The following is a 23,463-nucleotide window of genomic DNA, read 5'->3' as shown; positions in this document are numbered from 1 at the left end:
ACATGCTGGTGAGAGGAATGTCGTTACACGTATTGCCAAATGCGTTGATGTTGACGGACATCATTTTGAGCATTCCTTGAATTAATGTGGTATTTACAGGTAATCACACTGTAACAGCATGCGTTCTCAGAAATGATAAGTTCACAAAGGTACATGTATCACATTGGAACAACCGAAATAAAATGTTCAAACGTACCTACGTTCTGTATTTTAATTTAAAAACCTATATGTTACCTACTGTTGGTCTAAAATTGTGAGCCACACGTTTGTGACTATTACAGCGCCATCTATCACAAAGCGAAAAAAGTGGTCCTACTAAAACATTCTTTGTAGTTTTTTCGTTTGATGCTTATTTCGTGAAATATTTGGCCCGGTCGCGATCGATGGACCATCTATATAGCAGTAATTCCCTCACCTTCCCCCACCAATTCCTAAAACAATTCAATTCTCACGTTTAGAACAGATTCAAATGTCTGATTAGTTTACAAACGATTTGATTTTTGATGCATCTCTGTATTTATGACGTCATACCTCATAAATCATATTATTTTGCAGGTATATTCAATGGTGATGCGGATAATGTCTGCAAAATTAGTTGCAAATGGAGTTAGTAGTAAAGAAGGAATAAATTAAAACGTCACGCCTGGTGGTGACGTTTCACTGCATGAACAACGAAAGTGGAGTACGCGACAAAGTTTCTTGGAAAACGCTAAGAACTCGTATTCTCAAATACTGGACGAACATAGTTTGAGTGATTTCCGCGCCGTGAGTGCACAGTTTCTAATTTTGGTAGTCGACTTGTACCGTTAAATCTTCACTGTAAAAATATACCTCTTTATAAGTAGTTTACGACAGCATTTTCGGCTTTTAAATTCAGCGAATTATTGTATGAATTATTAAAAATAAATTTTGTTGCCCCTGACCGGTTAGACAGGCAACCTGCAACTCCCAGTGGGTTACCGCTTTACTCGTTTAATAATAATATATATGGCAAAAAAAGTATTTCCTGAATTTAGGATGGCATGAAAGGAAGAATTATAGCATAAGCACACGCTCTGCCACGAAATAACACGTGTAAATTCTAGAAGTAGTGTAGCAACCACGCCACGTTCTCTGCTGGCTTATTACGGCGTCGCGGGTACACAGACAGGCATTGGGAGCTCCTAACTCCGGCACTCGGCAACTCCACCAACTTCTCTCCGCGAGAGAAACTTGGCGGGCGCAGCGCTTGGATAAACCCTCCCGGCGAGTGGCTCAGACTGAGTTTCCCGCCCCCACTGCCGCCCCCTCCCCCCACCACCTATCACCGCAGCGCCCTTACAGGCTGTTCCTCAAGTAACGCCGTCGGTCACGCTATGTCTGCGCGTTTCCTCAGCTCTAAGTCACCCTTTCTGAAATCGACGGTGCAAATTGCCAGGGCTCCCGATTCGCTAACTTCCCGAGTCACGGAAGTATTTACTCTCTTGCCCAAGAGATTAGCGCAGGCTGGAAAAAGAGGAACTGGAAAATATATATAGTGAGAAATCACCCAAAGTGTCTAAAGGGTAGCGGATTGCAACCGTGCCATCAGTGTAACAAAAATGTTCAAATGTGTGTGAAATCTTATGGGACTTAACTGCTAAGGTCATCAGTCCCTAAGCTTACACACTACTTAACCTAAATTGTCCCAAGGACAAACACACACACCCATGCCCGAGGGAGGACTCGAACCTCCGCCGGGACCATCTGCATAACAGGTTACGCACATGTAGTGAAATATCAGTACAGTAGTTGCAGACAAAACCCATACTGCAGTGAAGGGAAATGCATTAAAGGTATGCAGTAGTTGAGAATGGACTGCGACACGACCGTAGCTTATCCCCATTGTTATTGAGTCTGTCCATTGAGCATTTGATGGTGACGACGGAATGAAAACAATTGATTCACTCGGCTGGTGGAAAACAGTTGACTCTTTTTTCTTAACTTTTATGTGTCGGTTGAATTATTCACTCACTCTTTTCATCTACATCTACATCTTCATGGACGCTCTGCAAATCACAGATAGGTGTCTGGCAGAGGGTTCGTCGAACGATCTTCACTATTCTCTATTATTCAATTTCGTATAGCGTGCGGAATGAACGAACACCTATATCTATCCGTATGAGTTCTGATTTCTCTTATTTCATCTTGGTGATCGTTTCTCCCTATGTAGGTCGGTCTCAACAAAATATTTTCGCACTCGGAGGAATTTCGTGAGAAGATTTCTCCGCAACGAAAAACGCCTTTGTTTCAATGATGTCCATCAAAAATCCTGTATCATTTCAGTGACAATATCTCCCCTAGTTTGCGATAATACAAAACGTGCTGCCTTTCTTTGGACTTTTTCGATGTACTCCGTCAGTCCTATCTGGTAAGGATCCCACACCGCGCAAGAGTATTCTAAAACATAACGGACAAGCGTAGTGTAGGCAGTCTGCTTAGTATAGCTGTTACATTTTCTGTGTGTCCTGCCAATAAAACGCAGTCTTTGGTTAGCCTTCCCTACGACATTCTCTGTGTGTTCTTTCCAATTTAAGTTGTTCGTAATTGTAATTCCTAGGTATTTAGTTGAATTTACGGCATTTAGATTAGACTGATTTATCGTGTAACCAAAGTTTAACGGGTTCCTTTTAGCACTCATGTGGATGACCTCACACTTTCGGGTCAAATAAGTTTGTGAGAGCAGCAAACTTAAACAGTCGATAAAGTCAGTTGTAGCAAATTTTGTACTTGTGGGCATCCACAGCCGTAGAGTTGCATCCTGATGAAAAAGACCAGTGGAGAGGCGAGGTCCAACTAGTTCCATGGCGTTAAAGCTTACATCTTCAGGGATACATACAGGTATTTATTTCATGACTTATTTTGAGTGTAACCAGTAGATGACCGAAGATTTTGTGTGAGTTGTGATAAAAATGTTCAATGGTGGAGAGGTCGGTAGTCCATGTTTAAACAAGGTAGATCGTCATCCCGATGCTGGAAAGCAAAGCCGCAGCATCGTCGTGATAACATGAGACTTTCTGCCGTATTTTAACTTGGATCACTGACCTCTCCACAGTTAAACATTGTTATCTCAACTGACAAAGAATGATGGGTCATCTACCGGTTATCTGTGTACAGTCATAAAATATATACGTATCCCTGAATATGTGGCTCCAGCGCCATCAAACTACTTGGATCGTAAATAAATATTTATCAGACAGTTCAAGCGGTCTTTTACATCATTATAGAAGTTAGTTCTAGTTTTGCATGTTAACTGGATTAGTCGTTGTAGAATGAAAGCTTCCACGACCGCATGACATTACTGCTGCTAAACCTTTCGGGGTGTAAGGTCTTGGTCCACGAAATTCTTCTGTTCTACATCTACGGTTATCTACATCATACACAGCAAGCGACCTAATGGTGTGTGGTGGAGGGTACTTTCGGTACCACTATCTGATCCCTCCAACTCTGCTCCACACGCGAATAGTGCGTGCGAAGAATGACTGCCGTTAAGCCTCTGTATTGGCTCTAATTTCTCGAGCTTTCTCCTCGTGGTCAATACGCGAGATGTATGTGGAGGCAAGTAATATATTGTCTGACTCCTCCTGGAAAGTGCTGTCCCGAAATTTCAGTAGAGACTCTCTGCGTGATGCACAACGCCTCTCTCGTAACATCTGCCAGTGGAGTTTGTTTAGAATCTCCGTAACGCTCTCTCGCCAACTAAACGATGCCGTGACGAAACGCGCCGCTCTTCGTTGAATCTTCTCTATCTGCTTTATCAGACCTGATACGGATTCTACATAGGTGAACAATACTCAAGAATCGGGCGAACAAGCGCCTTATAAGCCACTTCTTTCGTGGACGAGTTACATTTCTTTAAGATTCTTCCGATGAATCTGAGTCTGGTATCTGCTTTTCCCACTATCTGTTGTATGTCGTCATTTCACTTAAGGTCCCTTTGGATAGTTACGCGTAGATATTTTACGGCAGACGCTGTCTCCAGATGTTTGTCATCAATAGTGTAGCTGTACAGTAGTCGATATATTTTCCTATGAATGCGCAATATGTTACATTTATTTACGTTCAGGGTCAACTGCCAGTGTCTGCAGCAGTCATCAGTTCTCTGCAGGTCGTTCTGCGAATTCTTACTATCTTCTGGCGTGGCTACTTTGGTATAGAGAACTGCATCACCTGCGAATAGCGTTAAAGAGCATCCACCGCTTTTTGCTACGTAATATATATATACATATATATATATATATATATATATATATATATATATATATATATATATATATATAGGGCTATTACAAATGATTGAAGCGATTTCATAAATTCACTTTAGCTCCATTCATTGACATATGGTCACGACACACTACAGATACGTAGAAAAACTCATAAAGTTTTGTTCGGCTGAAGCCGCACTTCAGGTTTCTGCCGCCAGAGCGCTCCAGAGCGCAGTGAGACAAAATGGCGACAGGAGCCGAGAAAGTGTATGTCGTGCTTGAAATGCACTCACATCAGTCAGTCATAACAGTGCAACGACACTTCAGGACGAAGTTCAACAAAGATCCACCAACTGCTAACTCCGTTCGGCAATGGTATGCGTAGTTTAAAGCTTCTGAATGCCTCTGTAAGGGGAAATCAACGGGTCGGCCTGCTGTGAGCGAAGAAACGGTTGAACGCGTGCGGGCAAGTTTCACGCATATCCCGCGGAAGTCGACGAATAAAGCAAGCAGGGAGCTAAACGTACCACAGCCGACGGTTTGGAAAATCTTACGGGAAAGGCTAAAGCAGAAGCCTTACCGTTTACAATTGCTACAAGCCCTGACACCCGATGACAAAGTCAAACGCTTTGAATTTTCGGCGCTGTTGCAACAGCTCATGGAAGAGGATGCATGCAGTGCGAAACTTGTTTTCAGTGATGAAGCAACATTTTCTCTTAATGGTGAAGTGAACAGACACAGTGTGCGAATCCGGGCGGTAGAGAATCCTCACGCATTCGTGCAGCAAATTCGCAATTCACCAAAAGTTAACGTGTTTTGTGCAGTCTCACGGTTTAAAGTTTACGGCCCCTTTTTCTTGTGCGAAAAAAACGTTACAGGACACGTGTATCTGGACATGCTGGAAAATTGGCTCATGCCACAACTGGAGACCGACAGCGCCGACTTCATCTTTCAACAGGATGGTGCTCCACCGCACTTCCATCATGATGTTCGGCATTTCTTAAACAGGAGATTGGAAAACCGATGGATCGGTCGTGGTGGAGATCATGATCAGCAATTCATGTCATGGCCTCCACGCTCTCCCGACTTAACCCCATGCGTTTCCTTTCTGTGGGGTTACGTGAAAGATTCAGTGTTTAAACCTCCTCTACCAAGAAACGTGCCAGAACTGCGAGCTCGCATCAACGATACTTTCGAACTCATTGATGGGGACATGCTGCGCCGAGTGTGGGAGGAACTTGATTATCGGCTTGATGTCTGCCGAATCACTAAAGGGGCACATATCGAACATTTGTGAATGCCTGAAAAAACTTTTTGAGTTTTTGTATGTGTGTGCAAAGCATTGTGAAAATATCTCAAATAATAAAGTTATTGTAGAGCTGTGAAATCGCTTCAATCATTTGTAATAACCCTGTATATATATATTTGTTAACAGCTACGGTCCTATCACACTTTCCTGTGGTACTACGGATAGTACCTTTACATCTGTCGATTTAGTTCCGTTAAGAGCGACGCGTTGAGTTCTACTTGCCATAAAGCCTTGAATCCAATCGCAAGACAGCTGCGATACTCAGTAATTCATTAAACGGCGATGGGGGACGGTGTCCAACAGATTAACTACAGCCTGAAATCTTTCAACTTTCTTTACAGTAACACTCTTCTTATTTAGCCTTCCTTTAAGATACCTTATTTGCGTCTAAAAAGTTTCTCAATGCTAGTCATGGCTCACATAAATCGAGAAAGCCTAAAGTAGTTCGTGCGTGAAAACCTTCGTACAACTGACGTAACAGTCAAAGACGGGTGTCAGTCGGTTGTCCCAGATTAAGTGAAACTGCTGAAACCACTAGAGTGGCTGGTAATGCAGACTCAGTTCGAAGCAGGAATCATCACAGAAGACAAGTTTACTCCAGTCAGTGAGATTAGAGGCCGGAGAAGTGTTTGGAGACGCAGCGGACAGCGTTGAGATGCCAGCCTGACTGTCACCTCCCACAACCAGCATCTTCAAAATGGTTCGAATGGCTCTGAGCACTATGGGACTTAACATCGGAGGCCATCAGTCCCCTAGAACTTAGAACTAGTTAAACCTAACTAACCTAAGGACATCACACACATCCATGCCCGAGGCGGGATTGGAACCCGCGTCCGTAGCAGCAGCGCTGTTCCGGACTGAAGTGGCTAGAACCGCTCGGCCACAGCAGTCGGCCAGTGATGCTCTGCAGCGCCACTTCCTTTCATAGCAGGAGCCTTTGGTTGTCATCCACGCCACCCTTACAGCATAGCGGCACATCGACGATGTTCCACGTCCCATTTTGTTGTCCTTCATAGCAAGCCACGCTGGGCTTACATTTCAGCAAGATAGTGCCCGACCGCACACGGCGAGAGTTTCTATTTGTCTTCCTGCTCACCAAATAGCTTGGCCAGCATGGTCCCCCCATTTCATCGCAGTTCCGAGCGTTTGGATCACTATGGGTACGGTATTTTGACCTTCTAACGGGCCAATTGGACTGAATTTGGCACTACATCCCTCAGGAGGGTACCCAACAACTCTTATCAGTCAATGCCTAGTCGAATAACTGCTTACGTAAGCGCTGGAGATGCGTCAAAGCGTTGCTGACTTGCTCAATTTGTAAAGCTCTTTGCCTTGAATAAATCATCCAGTTTTTCTGAAACTACAGTCGTTTGTTTGTACATGTACATCATATCTTACCATTTCCGTCCCATTGGTATAATTGCTTTTTTATGTCCGACAAGGAGACAGCACGGGCGTGGAGTCGGGGATTTTTCCGAAATTTTGTCTGGTGAAAGAGGACCCGTAACACCTCATGTGGTTAAAATATTAGGACGCACTACCCGGAAAATCCCGAGAAAAATCGATCCAAAGTTTCTTAGGTGACTTATGAGTATAAAATGTTAGTTCATTGCCGAGCCGCCGTCTGGCCTAGATGTTTGAGGCTCGGACTCTTACGCCAGAGGTCTCGGGTTCTATTCCTCCTCTGGTACCTTTTTTTCCTTCTGTTTCATTTTCTTTTGTTATTCCACCAATTATTCAGAACGAAGTTTCCCAAACCTACATTATCTTCAAGAAATTAGTTGCATTATTGAATAAAAATTATTTTCTTTTTGTCCAACAACACCATTCATGGCGGTGGGTTTTCCATTTTTCATTGTAGATTATATAAGGAGAATCATTGGGTTTTTAATAAGAAAAACAAATTCCATTGGGAAACATTCAATTTTTATACATATAATAATTATAAACAAGAACTGCAGTGGTAATTATCGTAAATACGAACAAAGCAATAATTTTTGCGACATCTTGAGCAACATATAAAAGCGGATGTTTTACAATCACTGGGCGTTTGCAATAAATCTGTACAAAAATATGCTCTATTAACATTTACGAAAATGTTTTGAGTTTCTGATAATTTTGAGGCAAACTAGGCATATTGAATCATGTCTCGGAATATTGGTGACAATAACTGATGGTGAATTATAGAATGAATTTTTATACAGTCTTCCCGGGAATTAATTTCACGATTCTCCTGTAACAATGCGCTGCACTTTTGCAAGCAACAGAAGAAAAAAAAGTGCCGGAGGAGGAATCGAACCCGAGACCTCTGGCGTAAGTCTCCGAGAGCTAACCACGTAGGCCAGACGGCGGCGCGGCACCGGACTGACATTTTATTCTCATACGGCCCCTAAGAAATTTTGGATCGATTTTTCTCGGGATTTTCCGAGTAGTGCGTCCTAATATTTTAACCACGTGAGGTGTTAGGGGTCCTCTTTCACCACACAAAAATTCGGAAAAATCCCGGACCCCACGGTCGTGCCGTCTCTTTGTAAGACTGCATTTTTGTCATAGGTACTGCTTAACCCAGCTGTGACGAAGTTGTATGTTTTGTGCCAGGAAGCCACCCCAGAAAAGCAACTACGCACTGGGAGAGCGTTTTCTTCTTGGCATATTTATGTTTGAGGGCAAGTGCACTTGGTGAATACAACAAGGCTGATATGACCAAACCGAGCACAGCTATATCCTAAGAGATTGAAAAATCCTACGGGTGTTGGCTAGGGAGCGAGGCGGAGTCTGTCACAGCAGAGAGCCGTAGGAGAGGCGGGGAGGTTTTGGCGGGTGGGGGTCGCGCCGGAACAATAATTGAGGCACTGTGGGGGCGGCGCCTGCACGAAAATCGATTTCCGGAGGCAGCGGCGCGGCTAGAAGTAGACACAGCCGGAGAGCCGGGGGCGGGTTGGCGGGCTGGCGGGCCCCGTGCAGTGCAGAGCCGGCCGGCTTAATTAAAACTGCACGCCGACAGCGGAGGTCCATCGCGCGGCGCGCCGGGACCACAATATGCAGCAGCGGCCGTGCTGCGCCCGCGTCTCGACAATAACGCAGCCAAGCAGGGCCCGGGCGAGCGCCATTCACCGGCAGCGTACGCTCTCGCCTTGTACACCCTGCGGACTGGCCCTCCTACACATCTCCGTACTTACAGGATCTCAAACGAAGCGGCTGGCCAGAGCTGTACGATTCATCTCTACAAGTAAAAATGTAAATATTCTCCAAGATTTCTTCACAAATCACTTTCAAATTTTATTCGGATACGTGTTCTTAGGTACCTATTTCCTTAATTCACTGATCAGCGAGAACATTATGGTCACCTACAAATAACCGGTATCTCCACCTTTGACTTAGGTAACAGCGGCGACGCGTCATGGCATGGAAGCAATGACGCCTTGGTAGGTCGCTGGAGAGAGTTGGCACCACATCTGCACACACGTCACCTAATTCCCGTGTTGTTGTTGTTGTTGTGGTCTTCAGTCCTGAGACTGGTTTGATGCAGCTCTCCGTGCTACTCTACCCTGTGCAAGCTTCTTCATCTCCCAGTACTTACTGCAACACACATCCTTCTGAAACTGCTTAGTGTATTCATCTCTTGGTCTCCCTCTACGATTTTCACCCTCCACGCTGCCCTCCAATGCTATATTTCTGATCCCTTGATGCCTCAACACATGTCCTACCAACCGATCCTTTCTTCTGGTCAAGTTGTGCCACAGACTCCTCATTAGTTATCTTCAGTATTCTTCGCTAGCACCACATTTCGAAAGCTTCTATTCTCTTCTTGTCCAAACTAATTATCGTCCATGTTTCAGTTCCTTACATGGCTACACTCCATACAAATACTTTCAGATACGACTTCCTGACACTTAAATCTATACTCGATGTTAACAAATTTCTCTTCTTGAGAAACGCTCCCTTGCCATTGCCAGTCTACATTTTATATCCTCTCTACTTCGACCATCATCATTTATTTTGCTCCGTAAATAGCAAAACTCCTTTACTACTTTACGTGTATCAATTCCTAATCTAATTCCCTCAGCATCACCCGACGTAATTCGACTACATTCCATTATCCTCCTTTTGCTTTTGTTGATGTTCATCTTATATCCTCCTTTCAAGACACTACCCATTCCGTTCAACTGCTCTTCCAAGTCCTCTGCTGTCTCTGACAGAATTACAATGTCATCGGCGAACCTCAAAGTTTTTATTTCTTCTCCATGCATTTCAATTTCTACTCTGAATTCTTCTTGTGTTTCCTTTACTGCTTGCTCAATATACAGATTGAATAACATCGGGGAGAGGCTAAACCCTGTCTCACTCCCTTCCCAACCACTGCTTCCCTTTCGTGCCCCTCGACTCTTATAAGTGCCATCTGGTTTCTGTACAAATTGTAAATAGCCTTTCAGTCCCTGTATTTGACCCCTGCCACCTTCAGAATTTGAAACAGAGTATTCCAGTCAACATTGTCGAAAGCTTTATATATAGGTACCTAAAATATTTAGAGGAAATATGACGCGTAGTAACAACCCAGAAGGTTTTAACTGCAGACTTATATAAGGTAATAAATGTTAGTGATATAAGTCGCTTCTGTAGTTGAATCGCGTTGGTGAAGAATGACGACCACACAAATAGAGTTGTGAGTGGGGCTTAGTGCACGCTCGCTCAGACTTCCGTGTCGTGCTTTATGGAGCAGTCTCGCAGTGGAACGGGGCGGATTAAGCCGCAGCTCTCGCGTTAACAGCTGAAGAGCTGGCGGACTTTTAGGTCGGTTTTCGCGCAATTATCCGGCGCCGTGAATGCGCCGGCAACAAGTGGGCGCTAACTCAGCGCTAAGCGAGCGGCAGGAAGCGGCAGAAATACGGCGCCGACGAATAACATTACCGCCCCCAGCTTACGTCAGCTCAGACCGCCTCGCTGGCCGCACGGCTAAACACTCCGCAGCGGGACCGCAGCTCAGAGCTGTGCAGGCGCTCCTAGCCAAGCTATCGAGCCACCTCTGGACTTACGGACGAAGCTATGCTGCTATTTAAATCTATAGCCTCCAAGTTCTCTTCCACTTCCAAAACATTGCCCATAATACACCAATTAAAAAAGTTTTGTATCACCTCTTCTTCCGAGTTCCGGAACCTGTACAGAAAATTGGAATAGAGATCAACATAAACATCATTTCCGCCATTTTTACTGCTCATGAAAACGACACATTGCATGTTGTACCACCATACAGCGAGACCTTCAGAGTTGGTGGTCCATATTGCTGTACAAAATGTTCAAATGTGTGTGAAATCTTATGGGGCTTAACTGATAAGGTCATCAGTCCCTAAGTTTACACACTACTTAACCTAAATTAACCTAATACAAACACACACACCCATGCCCCGCAGTGCAAGACTGCAGCGCCTTAGAACGCTCGGCTAATCCCGCGCGGCATATTGCTGTACACATCGGTACCTCTAATACGCAGTAGCACGTCCTCTTGCACTGATTCATGCCTGTATTCTTCGTGGCATACTATTCTCAAGTCCACCAACGCACTGTTGGTCCAGCTTGTCCCACTCCTCAACGGCGATTCGATGCAGATCCCTCAAACTGGTTCGTGGATCACATCGTCAATAAACAGCCCTTTTCAATCTATCCCAGGCATGTTCGATAGGGTTCATGTCTGGAAAACATGCTGGCCACTCTAGTAGAGCGATGTTGTTATCCTGACGGAAGTCATTCACAAGATGTGCACGATGGGGAGGGGGGGGGGGGGGGCGGGCGAATTGTCGTCCATGAAGACAGTATGCTGCCGCCAGTATGCTGCCGATGTGGTTGCACTATCGGTTGGAGGATGGCATTCACGTATCGTACAGCCGTTACGGCGCCTTCCATGACCACCAGCGGCGTACGTCGGCCAGACATAATGCCACCCAAAACCAGCAGGGAACCTCCACCCTGCTGCACTCGCTGGACAGTGTGTCTAAGGCGTTCAGCCTGACCGGGTTGCCTCCAAACACGTCTCCGATGATTGTCTGGTACGCATATGCGACACTCATCGGTGAAGAGAACCTGATGCCAATCTTGAGCGGTCCATTCTGCATGTTTTTCGGCCCATCCGTACAGCGCTGCATGGTGTCGTGGTTGCAAAGACGGAACTCGCCACGGACGTCGGGAGAGAAGTTGTGCATCATGCAGCCTATTGTGCACAGTTTGAGTCGTAACACGACGTCCTATGGCTGCACGAGAAGCATTATCAACATGGTGGCGTTGCCGTCAGAGTTACTCTGAGCCGTAATGCGTAGGTAGCGGTCATCCACTGCACTAGTAGCCCTTGGGCGGCCTGCGCGAGGCATGTCATCGACAGTTCCTGTCTCTCTGTGTCTCCTCCATGTCCGAACATCATCGCTTTGGTTCACTCCGAGACGCCTGGACACTTCCCTTGTTGAGAGCCCTTCCTGGGATAAAGTAACGATGCGGACGCCATCGAACCGCAGTATTGACCGTCTAGCGATGGTTGAATTTGAGTCAACACGAGCCGTGTACCTCCTTCCTGGTGGAATGACTGGAACTCATCGGCTGTCGGACCCCCTCTGTGTAATAGGCGCTGCTCATTCATAGTTTACATGTTTGGGCTGGTTTAGTGACATCTCTGAACAGTGAAACAGACTGTGTCTGCGATACAATATCCACAATCAACGTCTATGTTCAGGAGCTCTGGGAACCGGGGTGATGCAAAACTTTTTCTCATCTGTGTAATATGGAAATGGAGGAGGACATAGATGAAGATGAACTACTGATAGCCTTGGGAGACCCATTCCTGACAAAAATCTACCGTCTGGTGAGCAAGATGTATGAGATAGACGATATACCCATAGACTTCAACAACAATATAAGAATTCCAATCCGAAAGAAAGCAGGTGTTGACGGGTGTGAAAATTACCGAACTGTCAGTTTAATATGTGACAGCTGCATAATACTAACGCGAATTCTTTACGGACGAATGGAAAAACTGGTAGAAGCCGACCTCGGGGAAGATCAGTTTGGATTCCGTAGAAATATTGTATTACACAACAGTCGCTGATTGACAGCCATGTTAATAAAAATTTACGTATCTACCAAAGAAACTGGTATTTATATAGAAACCAGACGATAATACTCATCAGTAAACAGTTTAGTGTGCGCATGGGAAGCCTATTTGTCGTTGCTGTTGACGACAATTCCAGGTATGAGAACTAGAGCTTTTTGTTCTAGCGGGCTGTATAGCTGTCAGAAGTTCTAGTTGTAATGCAAGGTAGGGCTCTGATATTTAATCTCATATTGCGTTAGGTTTTTAGTCTTTTTTCGGAAAAGAGCATTTATCAGAAGCCATAAGATGAGCGTATATAGCCATTCTCAGTAGACTGCCACTTGTTACTGCCTGGTACTGCGTTAGCTGTTTGTTTTTCAATGAAATTCTGTACAAAAAAAACAAAGCCTAGCTTAATTAGAGTTTATATACATGCACAGTTCATATGCCTATTGTAGATATCGTTTAACACGTAATTTTGCTAACCCCAAACACATGTATTATCGATACAGTAAGACACACTAAATGCAGTAGAGAGGCACACTTCTATAAAGTACCTGCCTGACATTCCTGATGCCCATCAAGGTCCAGAAAATACGAGATACCTATAAAAATGTTACGTGTGAAACCATGGTGGTGCCTGGCTGAAATACGAAATTCCGGCTGTATCAACAACAGTACACTGCACATATACTGGACATGTTGAATGAGCAACAGAAAAACTTTTAACTTATATTTCGACCTCAAGAAATAAGATTTTGCAGCATGTGTTGCCTCTAGAATGAGATTTTCACACTGCAGCGGAGTGTGCGGTGATATGAAACTTCCTGACAGATTAAAACTGTGTGCCGAACCGAGACTCGAACTCGGGACCTTTGCCTTCCGCGAGCAAGTGCTCTACAACTGAGCTACCCAAGGACGACGCACACCCCGGCCTCACAGCTGTACTTCTGCCAGTATCTCGTCTCCCTACGTATTTGCAGGAAGTATTTGCACGAAGTTTCAATTTATGATGTCCATGTCTGCATGACAAATACCGTCCTGCAATGCGTGATGCCGAGAGAACATCCTACGAGTAATTGTACACTACCCTTCTGGTCTGACACATTGTGGCTTCCTCTATGCCTGACAAGGGAACCTCCCCATCGCACCCCCCTCAGATTTAGTTATAAGTTGGCACAGTGGATAGGCCTTGAAAAACTGAACACAGATCAACTGAGAAAACAGGAAGAAGTTGTGTGGAACTGTGAAAAAAATAAGCAAAATATACAAACTGAGTAGTACATGGGCCATATAAGCAACATCTTGGACAGAATGAGCTCAGGAGCGCCGTGGTCCCGTGGTAGCATGAGCAGCTGCGGAACGAGAGGTCCTTGGTTCAAATCTTCCCTCGACTGAAAATTTTACTTTCTTTATTTTTGCATAGTTATTATCTGTCCGTTCGTTCATTGACGTCTCTGTTCATTGTAATAAATTTAGTGTCTGTGTTTTGCGACCGCATCGCAAAACCGTGCGATTAGTAGACGAAAGGACGTGCCTCTCCAATGGAAACCGAAAACATTTGTCGCAAGGTCATAGGTAAACCGATTGCTCCACAGGAAAACGCGTCCGATATATTCTATACGACACTGGTGAAGGCATGTGCGTCACATGACAGGAGGATGTTGTCGACCCACCTAACTTGTACACTTGGCGAATGGGTAAAAAGATTCTTCTACCTTACACGATTTAGGTTTTCTTGTGGATGTGATAATCACTCCCAAAAACGTGATGAAAACTTAAGAGTTTATGTGACAAACTGAAAATAAAAAATTAAACTTTTCACCCGATGGGAGATTTGAACCAAAGACCTTTCGTTCCGCAGCTGCTCACGCTACCACGAGACCACGGAGATCCTGTGGTTCCATTGTCCTTGATGTTGCCTATTTTGCCATGAACTACTCAGTTTGTATATTTTGTATATTTTTTCACAGTTCCACACAAGTTCTTCCTGTTTTCTCAATTGATCTGTTTTCAGTTTTTCAAGACCTATCCACTGTGCCAACTTATAACTAAATCTGAGGGGGGTGCGATCGCGAGGTTCTCTTGTGAGTAACGTCATAATTGTTTATCGAGGTCTGCAAGCCTGTCCCTCGTCCTTGAAAATTACAAATATTATATAGTCAAATAACATATGAAATTCACTACAACTTCATAAAAATGCACGTTTTTTATTATATTATCTCTCAAATGTAATGTAAACAAAAAAATGTGACCAGTGGTGAAAAAAATATAGATAGGAAGTAAGCGTCAGCGGGATTCGAAGTACTGCCTCATCCAGGACATTCCCGCACAGCGCGAACGCTTAACCACTTTTTTTATCTCATTTTGTCCGTTATTGTTCCTTACATTTTGTCCGGTGCCGACGCCCCGTGACACCTGTTCAAGTTCATCATTGATCCGTTCACTCAGTTTTTTTTTTAATTATGTCAGCCCCCACCTTCCCGGCACCCAAAGAGAGCGGTGGGGGCAAAGTGGGTAGGGGTTGCAACGGGAGGCCTGACCTCCATATCCCGTTCCCAGCCTTGAGGAACCAACGAAAGCTTAGGGAATGTGGAGTACACGTACAATAAGCATCGTTTATTTATTTATTATTCTTTTCGTTCTTTTTTGTTATTTTCATTTATTTAGTTATTTTTATCATTAATACCACCGACAAAATCAGGAAACCGCCGTTACGTGAGGAGGACGACGCACTAAGACGTTTGACTAAGAAGAACACTCCGATTACCAATGAATATATCGGTTGTAAGTGGGGAAGAGACGGGGATCAACTGTTCGTCACAGAAAAACCCTAGCTCTAGGGCGAATTAAGGAACACACTGCAAAGGAAATTGGACAAAAATTGTCTATATTTTGGACTGCGGACAGCTACACAGTGGCGTTCGTTAAGGAACTTCCAAAAGTCAGGGACACGTTTCCCACCATCAGCAAACAAGTAGTGTGCTGCGTGTCCACACATCCACTTCACAGAGTTCCTCTTTGTTCGCGGGAAGTGTCGAGCGTCCGGAAACAGGAGCAGCTGAGTAGGAATCTGACGAGGAGTCGCACGGTAAACGCCGGGCTACCGTGCCGGCGCCCAGCAGACCACAATGACCTGGCGCCTTCCCACAGATACACTACTGGCCATTAAAATTGCTACACCACGAAGATGACGTGCTACTGACGCGAAATTTAACCGACACGAAGAATATGCTATCATATGCAAATGATTAGCTTTTCAGAGCATTCACACGAGCTTGGCGCCGGTGGCGACACCTACAACGCGCTGACATGAAGAAAGTTTCCAACCGATGTCTCATACACAAACAGCAGTTGACCGGCGTTGCTTGGCGGTGTAAGGAGAAGAAATGCGTACCATCACGTTTCCGACTTTGATAAAGGTCCCATTGTAGCCTATGGCGATTGCGGTTTATCGTATCGCGACATTGCTGCTCACGTTGGTCGAGATCCAACGACTGTTAGCAAAATATGGAATCGGTGGATTCAGCAGGGTAATACGGAACGCAGTGCTGGATCCCAACGGCCTCGTATCACTAGCAGTCGAGATGACAGGCATCTTATCCGCATGGCTGTAACGGATCGTGCAGCCACGTCTCGATCCCTGAGTCAACATATTGGTACATTTGCAAGACAACAACCATCTGCACGAGCAGTTCGACGACGTTTGCAGCAGCATGGACTATCAGCTCGGAGACCGTGGCTGCGGTTACCCTTGACGCTGCATCACAGACAGGAGCGCCTGCGATGGTGTACTCGACGACGAACCTGAGTGCACGAATGGCAAAACGTCATTTTTTCAGGTGAATCCAGGTTCTGTTTACAGCATCATGATGGTCGCATCCGTGTTTGGCGACATCGCGGTGAACGCACATTGGAAGCGTGTATTCGTCATCGCCATTCTGGCGTATCACCCGGCGTGATGGTATGGGGTGCCATTGGTTACACGTCTCGGTCACCTCTTGTTCGCATTGACGGCGTTTTGAACAGTGGACGTTACATTTCAGATGTGTTACGACCCGTGGCTCTACCCTTCATTCGATCCCTGCGAAACCCTACATTTGAGCAGGATAATGAACGACCGCATGTTGCAGGTCCTGTACGGGCCTTTCTGGATACGGAAAATGTTCGACTGCTGCCCTGGCCAGCACATTCTCCAGATCTCTCACCGACTGAAAACGTCTGGTCGATGATGGCCGAGCAACTGGCTCGTCACAATACGCCAGTCACTACTCTTGATGAACTGTGGTATCGTGTTGAAGTTGCATGGGCAGCTGTACCTGTACACGCCATCAAAGCTCTGTTTGACTCAATGCCCAGGCGTATCAAGGCAGTTATTATGGCCAGAGGTGGTTGTTCTGGGTACTGATTTCTCAGGATCTATGAACACAAATTGCGTGAAAATGTAGTCACATGTCAGTTGTAGTATAATATATTTGTCCAATGAATACCCGTTTATCAACTGCTACTTCTTCTTGGTGTACCGTTTTTAGTGTAGCAATTTTAATGGGCAACGGCCTTGCCGCAGTCGATACACCGGTTACAATGAGATCAAAGAAGTTAAGCGCTTTCGGGCGTGGACGGCACTTGGATGGGTGACCATCCTGGCCGCCATATGCTGTTGCCATTTTTCGGGGTGCACTCAGCCTCGTGATGCCAGTTGAGGAGCTACTCGACCGAATAGTAACGGCGAGTGTCAAGAATACCATCATAAAGACCGGTCGAGCGGTGTGCTGACCCCACGCCCCTCCTATCCGCATCCTCCACTCGAGGATGACACGGCGGTCGGATGGTCCCGTTAGGGCAGTCGTGGCCTGAAGACGGAGTAGCAATTTTAATGGCCAGTAGTAATATCAGTTACGTAACAGACGCGTGGAGCTTTCCTGGAGATTTTCTCGGAATCGCCAGTGCAGTACACCTTGTTCTGGTGGCCTACTGAAGGTGTACAAAGCTGGAAGTAAATCCGTGAGCCCAACGACTTGGCCCGCCCTTCTGAAATATCTGATGTGCTTGACGTGACACAATATGGCGGGCCGGCGTTGGTTACTGCTCACTCCGAAAACGCTGTTACAGCGTAGATAGCCTGTCTATGTTGATGATACACCTCTTTGGTTCGTCCTACCTGCACGGTTGTAGTACGAAACGGAGGAACCGCAGGAGATATATTGAGTCCATTAAGACGAAACGTAGCCATATTAGACACTATCTGTGACTGCGCTACAAGCAGAAGGTGGTGTCGACAGTTTTGTGAGGTTACACTGGGATGGAGACGAGCAGCGGGCTACTCACCCTCGTCCTGGTTGGAGCCGATGAGGATCTCGGTGTCGGTGAGGTCCTCGGCGTCGTCGATCATGTCGAGCGGGTGCTTGGGCAGGAAGACGCCGTCGATGGTGGGCGCCGAGGGGAAGCCCAGGATGCCCCAGTAGGAGTTCCACTGCTGCACCGAGATGGTGCGCGCGTCCACGGCGCGCATGCAGGCCATCGCCTGCAGCGGCGCCGAGTCGACGCGGGACGCGTTGCAGCCGCAGTCCTCCACCAGCTGGCGCGCCACCTGCCGGCCACGGCAACCAGTCGCACAGCAGAGCAAAACACCTGTCTCTAGGAGTACCCGAAAGTTGGAAATAATGTGGTGGTAGGAACCAGGGTGATAGCGTGGGGAGACAAGGGGGAGCCGGAAGAGATACAGGTACAGAGGGGGGGAGGAGAAGATGGACAGGTCTTCTTCTTCTGTAGTGGTCAATCCAAGGATTGGTTTGCGACGGCTACAATGGCAGCTTGTCTCCATTCTGCGCGTCTTTCAGCTTTTCTCTTCATTTCTTTATAGGTGTTACATCCCACATCTTTCACGATTTGATCCATGTACCTCAGCCGTGGTCTTCCTCTTGGTCTTTTTCCCTCGACATATCCCTCTATGATTGTGTTCAGGAGCCCTCTATGTCTTAATAGATGGCCTGTAAATTGCACTCTTCTTTTAACATTGAAACTCCAGAAGCTTTTCTTCTCACCTGCTCTTTCCAGAACCACTTCGTTTGTGACCTTGTCGATACATTTTATTTTGAGCATGCGTCTATAGCACCACATTTCAAAAGAATTTAGCTTCTGCTGTTCCTCTGTCCCGAGGGTCCATGTTTCACACCCATAGCATGCCACACTCCACACATATGATTTCAAAAATCTTTTCCTGATTTCAAGGCTGATGCTCTTAGATGTTAATATGTTTTTCTTCTTGTTAAAAGCAGCCTTTCCTTGAGCTATTTTACTTTTCACTTATGCCTTGCTCCTTCCATCCCTGGAAATATTACTGCCCAGTTCATTGCCTACATGAACTTGGACTTTCACTCGATCTTCTTTGTCGCTTGCCAGTACTTTTGTTTTTGCTTCATTAATTATCATATTATATTCTTCACCCATAACTTTATCCATTCTATTCAGTAGTACTACAAGATCTTCTTCACTTTCAGCCAGGACGGCTATATCATCGGCATATCTTATCATATCTATTCGTTGGCCATGAATTACTACACCTGTCTGTGAGTTTTCCCTTACTTTTTTCAGCGCCTCTTCAATGTATAGGTTAAAGATAACAGGGGATAGTGCGCAACCTTGTCGGACACCTTTCCGTATCTGCACCTCTTCTTGTTTTGTCCGTCCACGGATAACTGCTGTCTCGTTTTTGTACAGGTTCCATATCATTTTTCTATCTTTATGGTCTATTCCTACTTTTTTGAGTACCTCAAACATCTTATCCCATTTAACATTATCAAAGGCTTTCTCTACATCTACGAAAGCTATGTATGTTTTCAGGCTCTTATCTAGTCGTTTCTCTATTATTAGTTTTAGAGCAAATATTGCTTCTCTGGTTGCTCTATCTTTCCGGAATCCAAACTGGTGTGTAACTTCGACTTTTTGTTCTATGCGTTTTAGGATAATTGAGGTTAATATTTTAGAGGCGTGAGTAACTAGGCTGAGCGTCCTATAATTTTCACATCTTGTAGCATTTGCCTTCTTTGGAATGGGGATCATAATGTTTTTCTCAAAGTCTGTAGGAATTTTACCTTGCTCGTACATGTTGAAAACAAGATTATACAACTCCTGATTCAGTTTTGCTCCTCCAGATTTCAGATGGACAGGTAGACAGGGGAAAATGGACAGCGAAAGGGAAGACGAGGAGATTGACCCCTTAGTTGCAGATAAGATCGCATTTTATTATATTTCCAGATTTCCTTTCTCACAATATGTCGAGAGAGAGGGAGGAGCCGCAAGAGAAACAGACACAGAGGGGGGTGGGCAGGGGGGAACACAGATGTGTTGTAAGGGAATGGGGGGAGAGGGGGGTGGGGGGGTAGGTGGAGAGCTGGATGTGGGAAGATGACAGCGAAAGGGAAGAGGACGAGATTGTAAGGTACCCCTTACTTGCATATAAAAGCGCATTTTACTTTATTTCCAGGTTTGCCGCTTCACATACGTGAAGTGACTGTATCAATACTGCACTACGTACGGAGTGAGAAGCGATTGGTAGGTTCCCACGCTGGCCGGCAGAGGCGGTTGGCCGTCTGGCCCTTTCAGAGCCAGTGGGATCTGATGCCGATTCAGAAATCTCTCATCACGTCATCAAAGATATAAGTACATTAACTTTGGCGTGAATCAAGTGATTGATATTGTTAAATATTTATTATTAAAGGTTGCCTTTTGCCACTCAGACATTAGGAGGACTCCACAGGTCATAAACAGCAATTTTCAGTAATTTTACAATGCCAGCAAACGTTGATTTTAATAAATAAATGAATAACTTTAGCACAACCGAAGATGTACAATCTTATACTAACTACACCGATTGTACAATCAAGTTACAGACTGTGCGCCATAGTCGACAGTCGTCGATAGGATGCCTTTAGATCTAGCCATGCGGTAGGCCGCTCTCTCGTACTGTTAATAGTCAGCTTGTAATCAGTGTGAACTGTTACGGCGTAAAGTCAAGCGCCGCCACAAACAAAGTCAGTCTGGAGCGATAGAACAGAGACGGCTGCGAGGAGACGTGAGCACCCTAAACGACCCCTCTCCAGGATGACAACGCCTCTATGCGAAGAGGACATCAGCGCCCCAATTGAACAGCAGCCTCAAGACTTTTTTTTTTTTTTGTCATCAGTCTACTGACTGCTTTGATGCTGCCCGCCACGAATTCCTTTCCTGTGCTAACCTCTTCATCTCAGAGTAGCACTTGCAACCTACGTCCTCAATTATTTGCTTGACGTATTCCAATCTCTGTCTTCCTCTACAGTTTTTGCCCTCTACAGCTGCCTCTAGTACCATGGAAGTCATTCCCTCATGTCTTAGCAGATGTCCTATCATCCTGTCCCTTCTCCTTATCAGTGTTTTCCACATATTCCTTTCCTCTCCGATTCTGCGTAGAACCTCCTCATTCCGTACCTTATCAGTCCACCTAATTTTCAACATTCGTCTATAGCACCACATCTCAAATGCTTCGATTCTCTTCTGTTCCGGTTTTCCCACAGTCCATGTTTCACTACCATACAATGCTGTACTCCAGACGTACATCCTCAGAAATTTCTTCCTCAAATTAAGGCCGGTATTTGATATTAGTAGACTTCTCTTGGCCAGAAATGCCTTTTCTGCCATAGCGAGTCTGCGTTTGATGTCCTCCTTGCTCTGTCCGTCATTGGTTATTTTACAGCCTAGGTAGCAGAATTCCTTAACTTCATTGACTTCGTGACCATCAATCCTGATGTTAAGTTTCTCGCTATTCTCATTTCTACTACTTCTCATTACCTTCGTCTTTCTCCGATTGACGCTTCTATGCAAGTCGCTAGCGTCAAGACTAGCGACTTGCATAGAAGCGTCAAAGCTCATTACTTCGCCGGAACCCTTTATGTATCAGATTCTGGAATTGTTTATAATGAAGAACATTCCTTATTTAGCAAGTCGCCCTTTGCTTGCGACACATCTGTGTAACACAAAGTCAAGTTTTGTATTTGTTCATTTTGTAATAAAATTCATTGATACGATTTGTTTCAATGTTGTCTTGCGATCCGAGAAAGCAGTTTTCCTTGACACGCGATATTTGACGACTACGGAGAATCTAACATTTTACAGTGTTTCTTAAATAAACCCACCATAATGGCATCGGTGTAAAAAGCTTCCTCCGGACTTCATAACGTAAAACATAATCAGATCATTCCACTTTCAGGATTTTTTTTTTTTTTTTTTACTGTTCGTTGCATCTGTTCGCAGATGACACCCGTTCAAGTTCATCATTGAGCCATTCATTCACGTTTCTTGTTACACAACGCAGCTAACCCGCTGATCCAACGCACTGAGCTATTGTGCTGGTGTCCAATGGCTCTGTGAGAGGACATAAAACTTGGAGGCATGTCCACGTAACAGTTTGGAAGAACTCCTCGCGACGGCTCACTAACTCAATTGAAGGACGGATTGACTTAATTATCCCAAAACGCGAGTAGGAAACCATGGTCTGTTATAACGTACGTCCCTTATACCACCGTCTACGGACTCACCGGCTAAAGTGAGACATTTCTGGAGGTTTAGTACAAGTGGAGTGTTCTTGCAAAATGAATGGAGACAGGGGGAGGACAAGCAGATGCCGGCCGCGGTGGTCTCGCGGTTCTAGGCGCTCAGTCCGGAACCGCGCGACTGCTACGGTCGCAGGTTCGAATCCTGCCTCGGGCATGGATGTGTGTGATGTCCTTAGGTGAGTTAGGTTTAAGTAGTTCTAAGTTCTAGGGGACTGATGACCACCGATGTTAAGTCCCATAGTGCTCAGAGCCATTTCAACCATTTTGACAAGGAGATGGACAGAGACACTGGGAGGAGGGTATGGTCTGAGAAAGAGAAAAAGAGGATAGGAGGATAGGAGGAGGGAGAGAGAGGGGCCAAAAGAGAGGGCGGAGGTGCAGATTGGCAGAGAGACAGCGAGAAGGAAATGGACAGAGGGAGGGAAGAAGAGATGCACAGATAGAGAGGAGCGATGTAAATGGACGATACTTGCTATAGTGGTCTGCAAGTAACAAGCCTGTGCCGAGGGGGAAGGAGGATAGCTTCTGGCATCGATAATGTGTTCCACAGACTACCTGAAAATAAGGGTAACTACAGCGGTCTCTGGCGCTAGTATACAGCTCCCATATACGTTCAAGGCGATTTTGCTGAATGGGGACAACCTATTGGGAACCATGTGACAGGACAAAGAGCGAAAAAGGTCATTTAGACAAATGACCGAGAATGCGTTGCAACGGAAGTTGAGATGGGAGATCTTTGCCGGTTTCAATCGCTGGAAGTACACATGACATCACATCAGGCAAGTGGAAATATTCTGCTTCTATTCAGTCCAAGCTCTAGAGGTGGACAGAAGCGACAGTTGATGTTCGACAACGACACGAGCAAACACAGTGTCCTATAATTTGGCATTAGTTTTAAAGGTAACTATTAGTGCATGCAGTAAGCTTTCTGGTCTTAACCTCGACGCTTGCGGATTATGTGATCGTCTTCAGATCGGCTATATCACTCTTTATTAACAGGAAAATTTGCAACGCCAACATATATACGTACAATTCCAGGCTGTCCGTTGTAAACATTTTTTGTATCCCGGTAAGCCAGGCATAAACTCGTTGTATTTGTTTGTCTGTACACTCTGCTTGAAAACAGCCTGTCGTTCACTATAATAAATTGAATATTTGTGAATAAACAGCCGAGCTGAAGTAAGTCAAAATGTCCCTTAGCAACTATACGACTGTGGTGCCCTACAGAAAGAAAATGATTTCGCGTAAGTAGTAGGAAGAGATTTTAGG

At 45.3% G+C, this 23,463-nt stretch overlaps 1 protein-coding gene across 1 annotated transcript in view; it reads right to left on the bottom strand.

Moving 5' to 3' along the window:
* The window catches only part of LOC124719030 (acetylcholinesterase-like), an 866,528-nt gene that overhangs the window by 579,638 nt on the left and 263,427 nt on the right, over positions 1 to 23,463 (bottom strand). Inside the window, exon 6 of the mRNA XM_047244699.1 lies at positions 17,933 to 18,194. Within this exon, the coding sequence (XP_047100655.1) occupies positions 17,933 to 18,194 (262 nt within the window). The remainder of the gene's footprint in view (positions 1 to 17,932; positions 18,195 to 23,463) is intronic.

Source organism: Schistocerca piceifrons, chromosome 10 (genome assembly GCF_021461385.2).
Source record: "Schistocerca piceifrons isolate TAMUIC-IGC-003096 chromosome 10, iqSchPice1.1, whole genome shotgun sequence".
NCBI lineage: Eukaryota > Metazoa > Arthropoda > Insecta > Orthoptera > Acrididae > Schistocerca > Schistocerca piceifrons.
The sequence above is the reverse complement of the archived record's forward strand: the minus strand, read 5'-3'. Positions and strand labels throughout refer to the sequence as shown.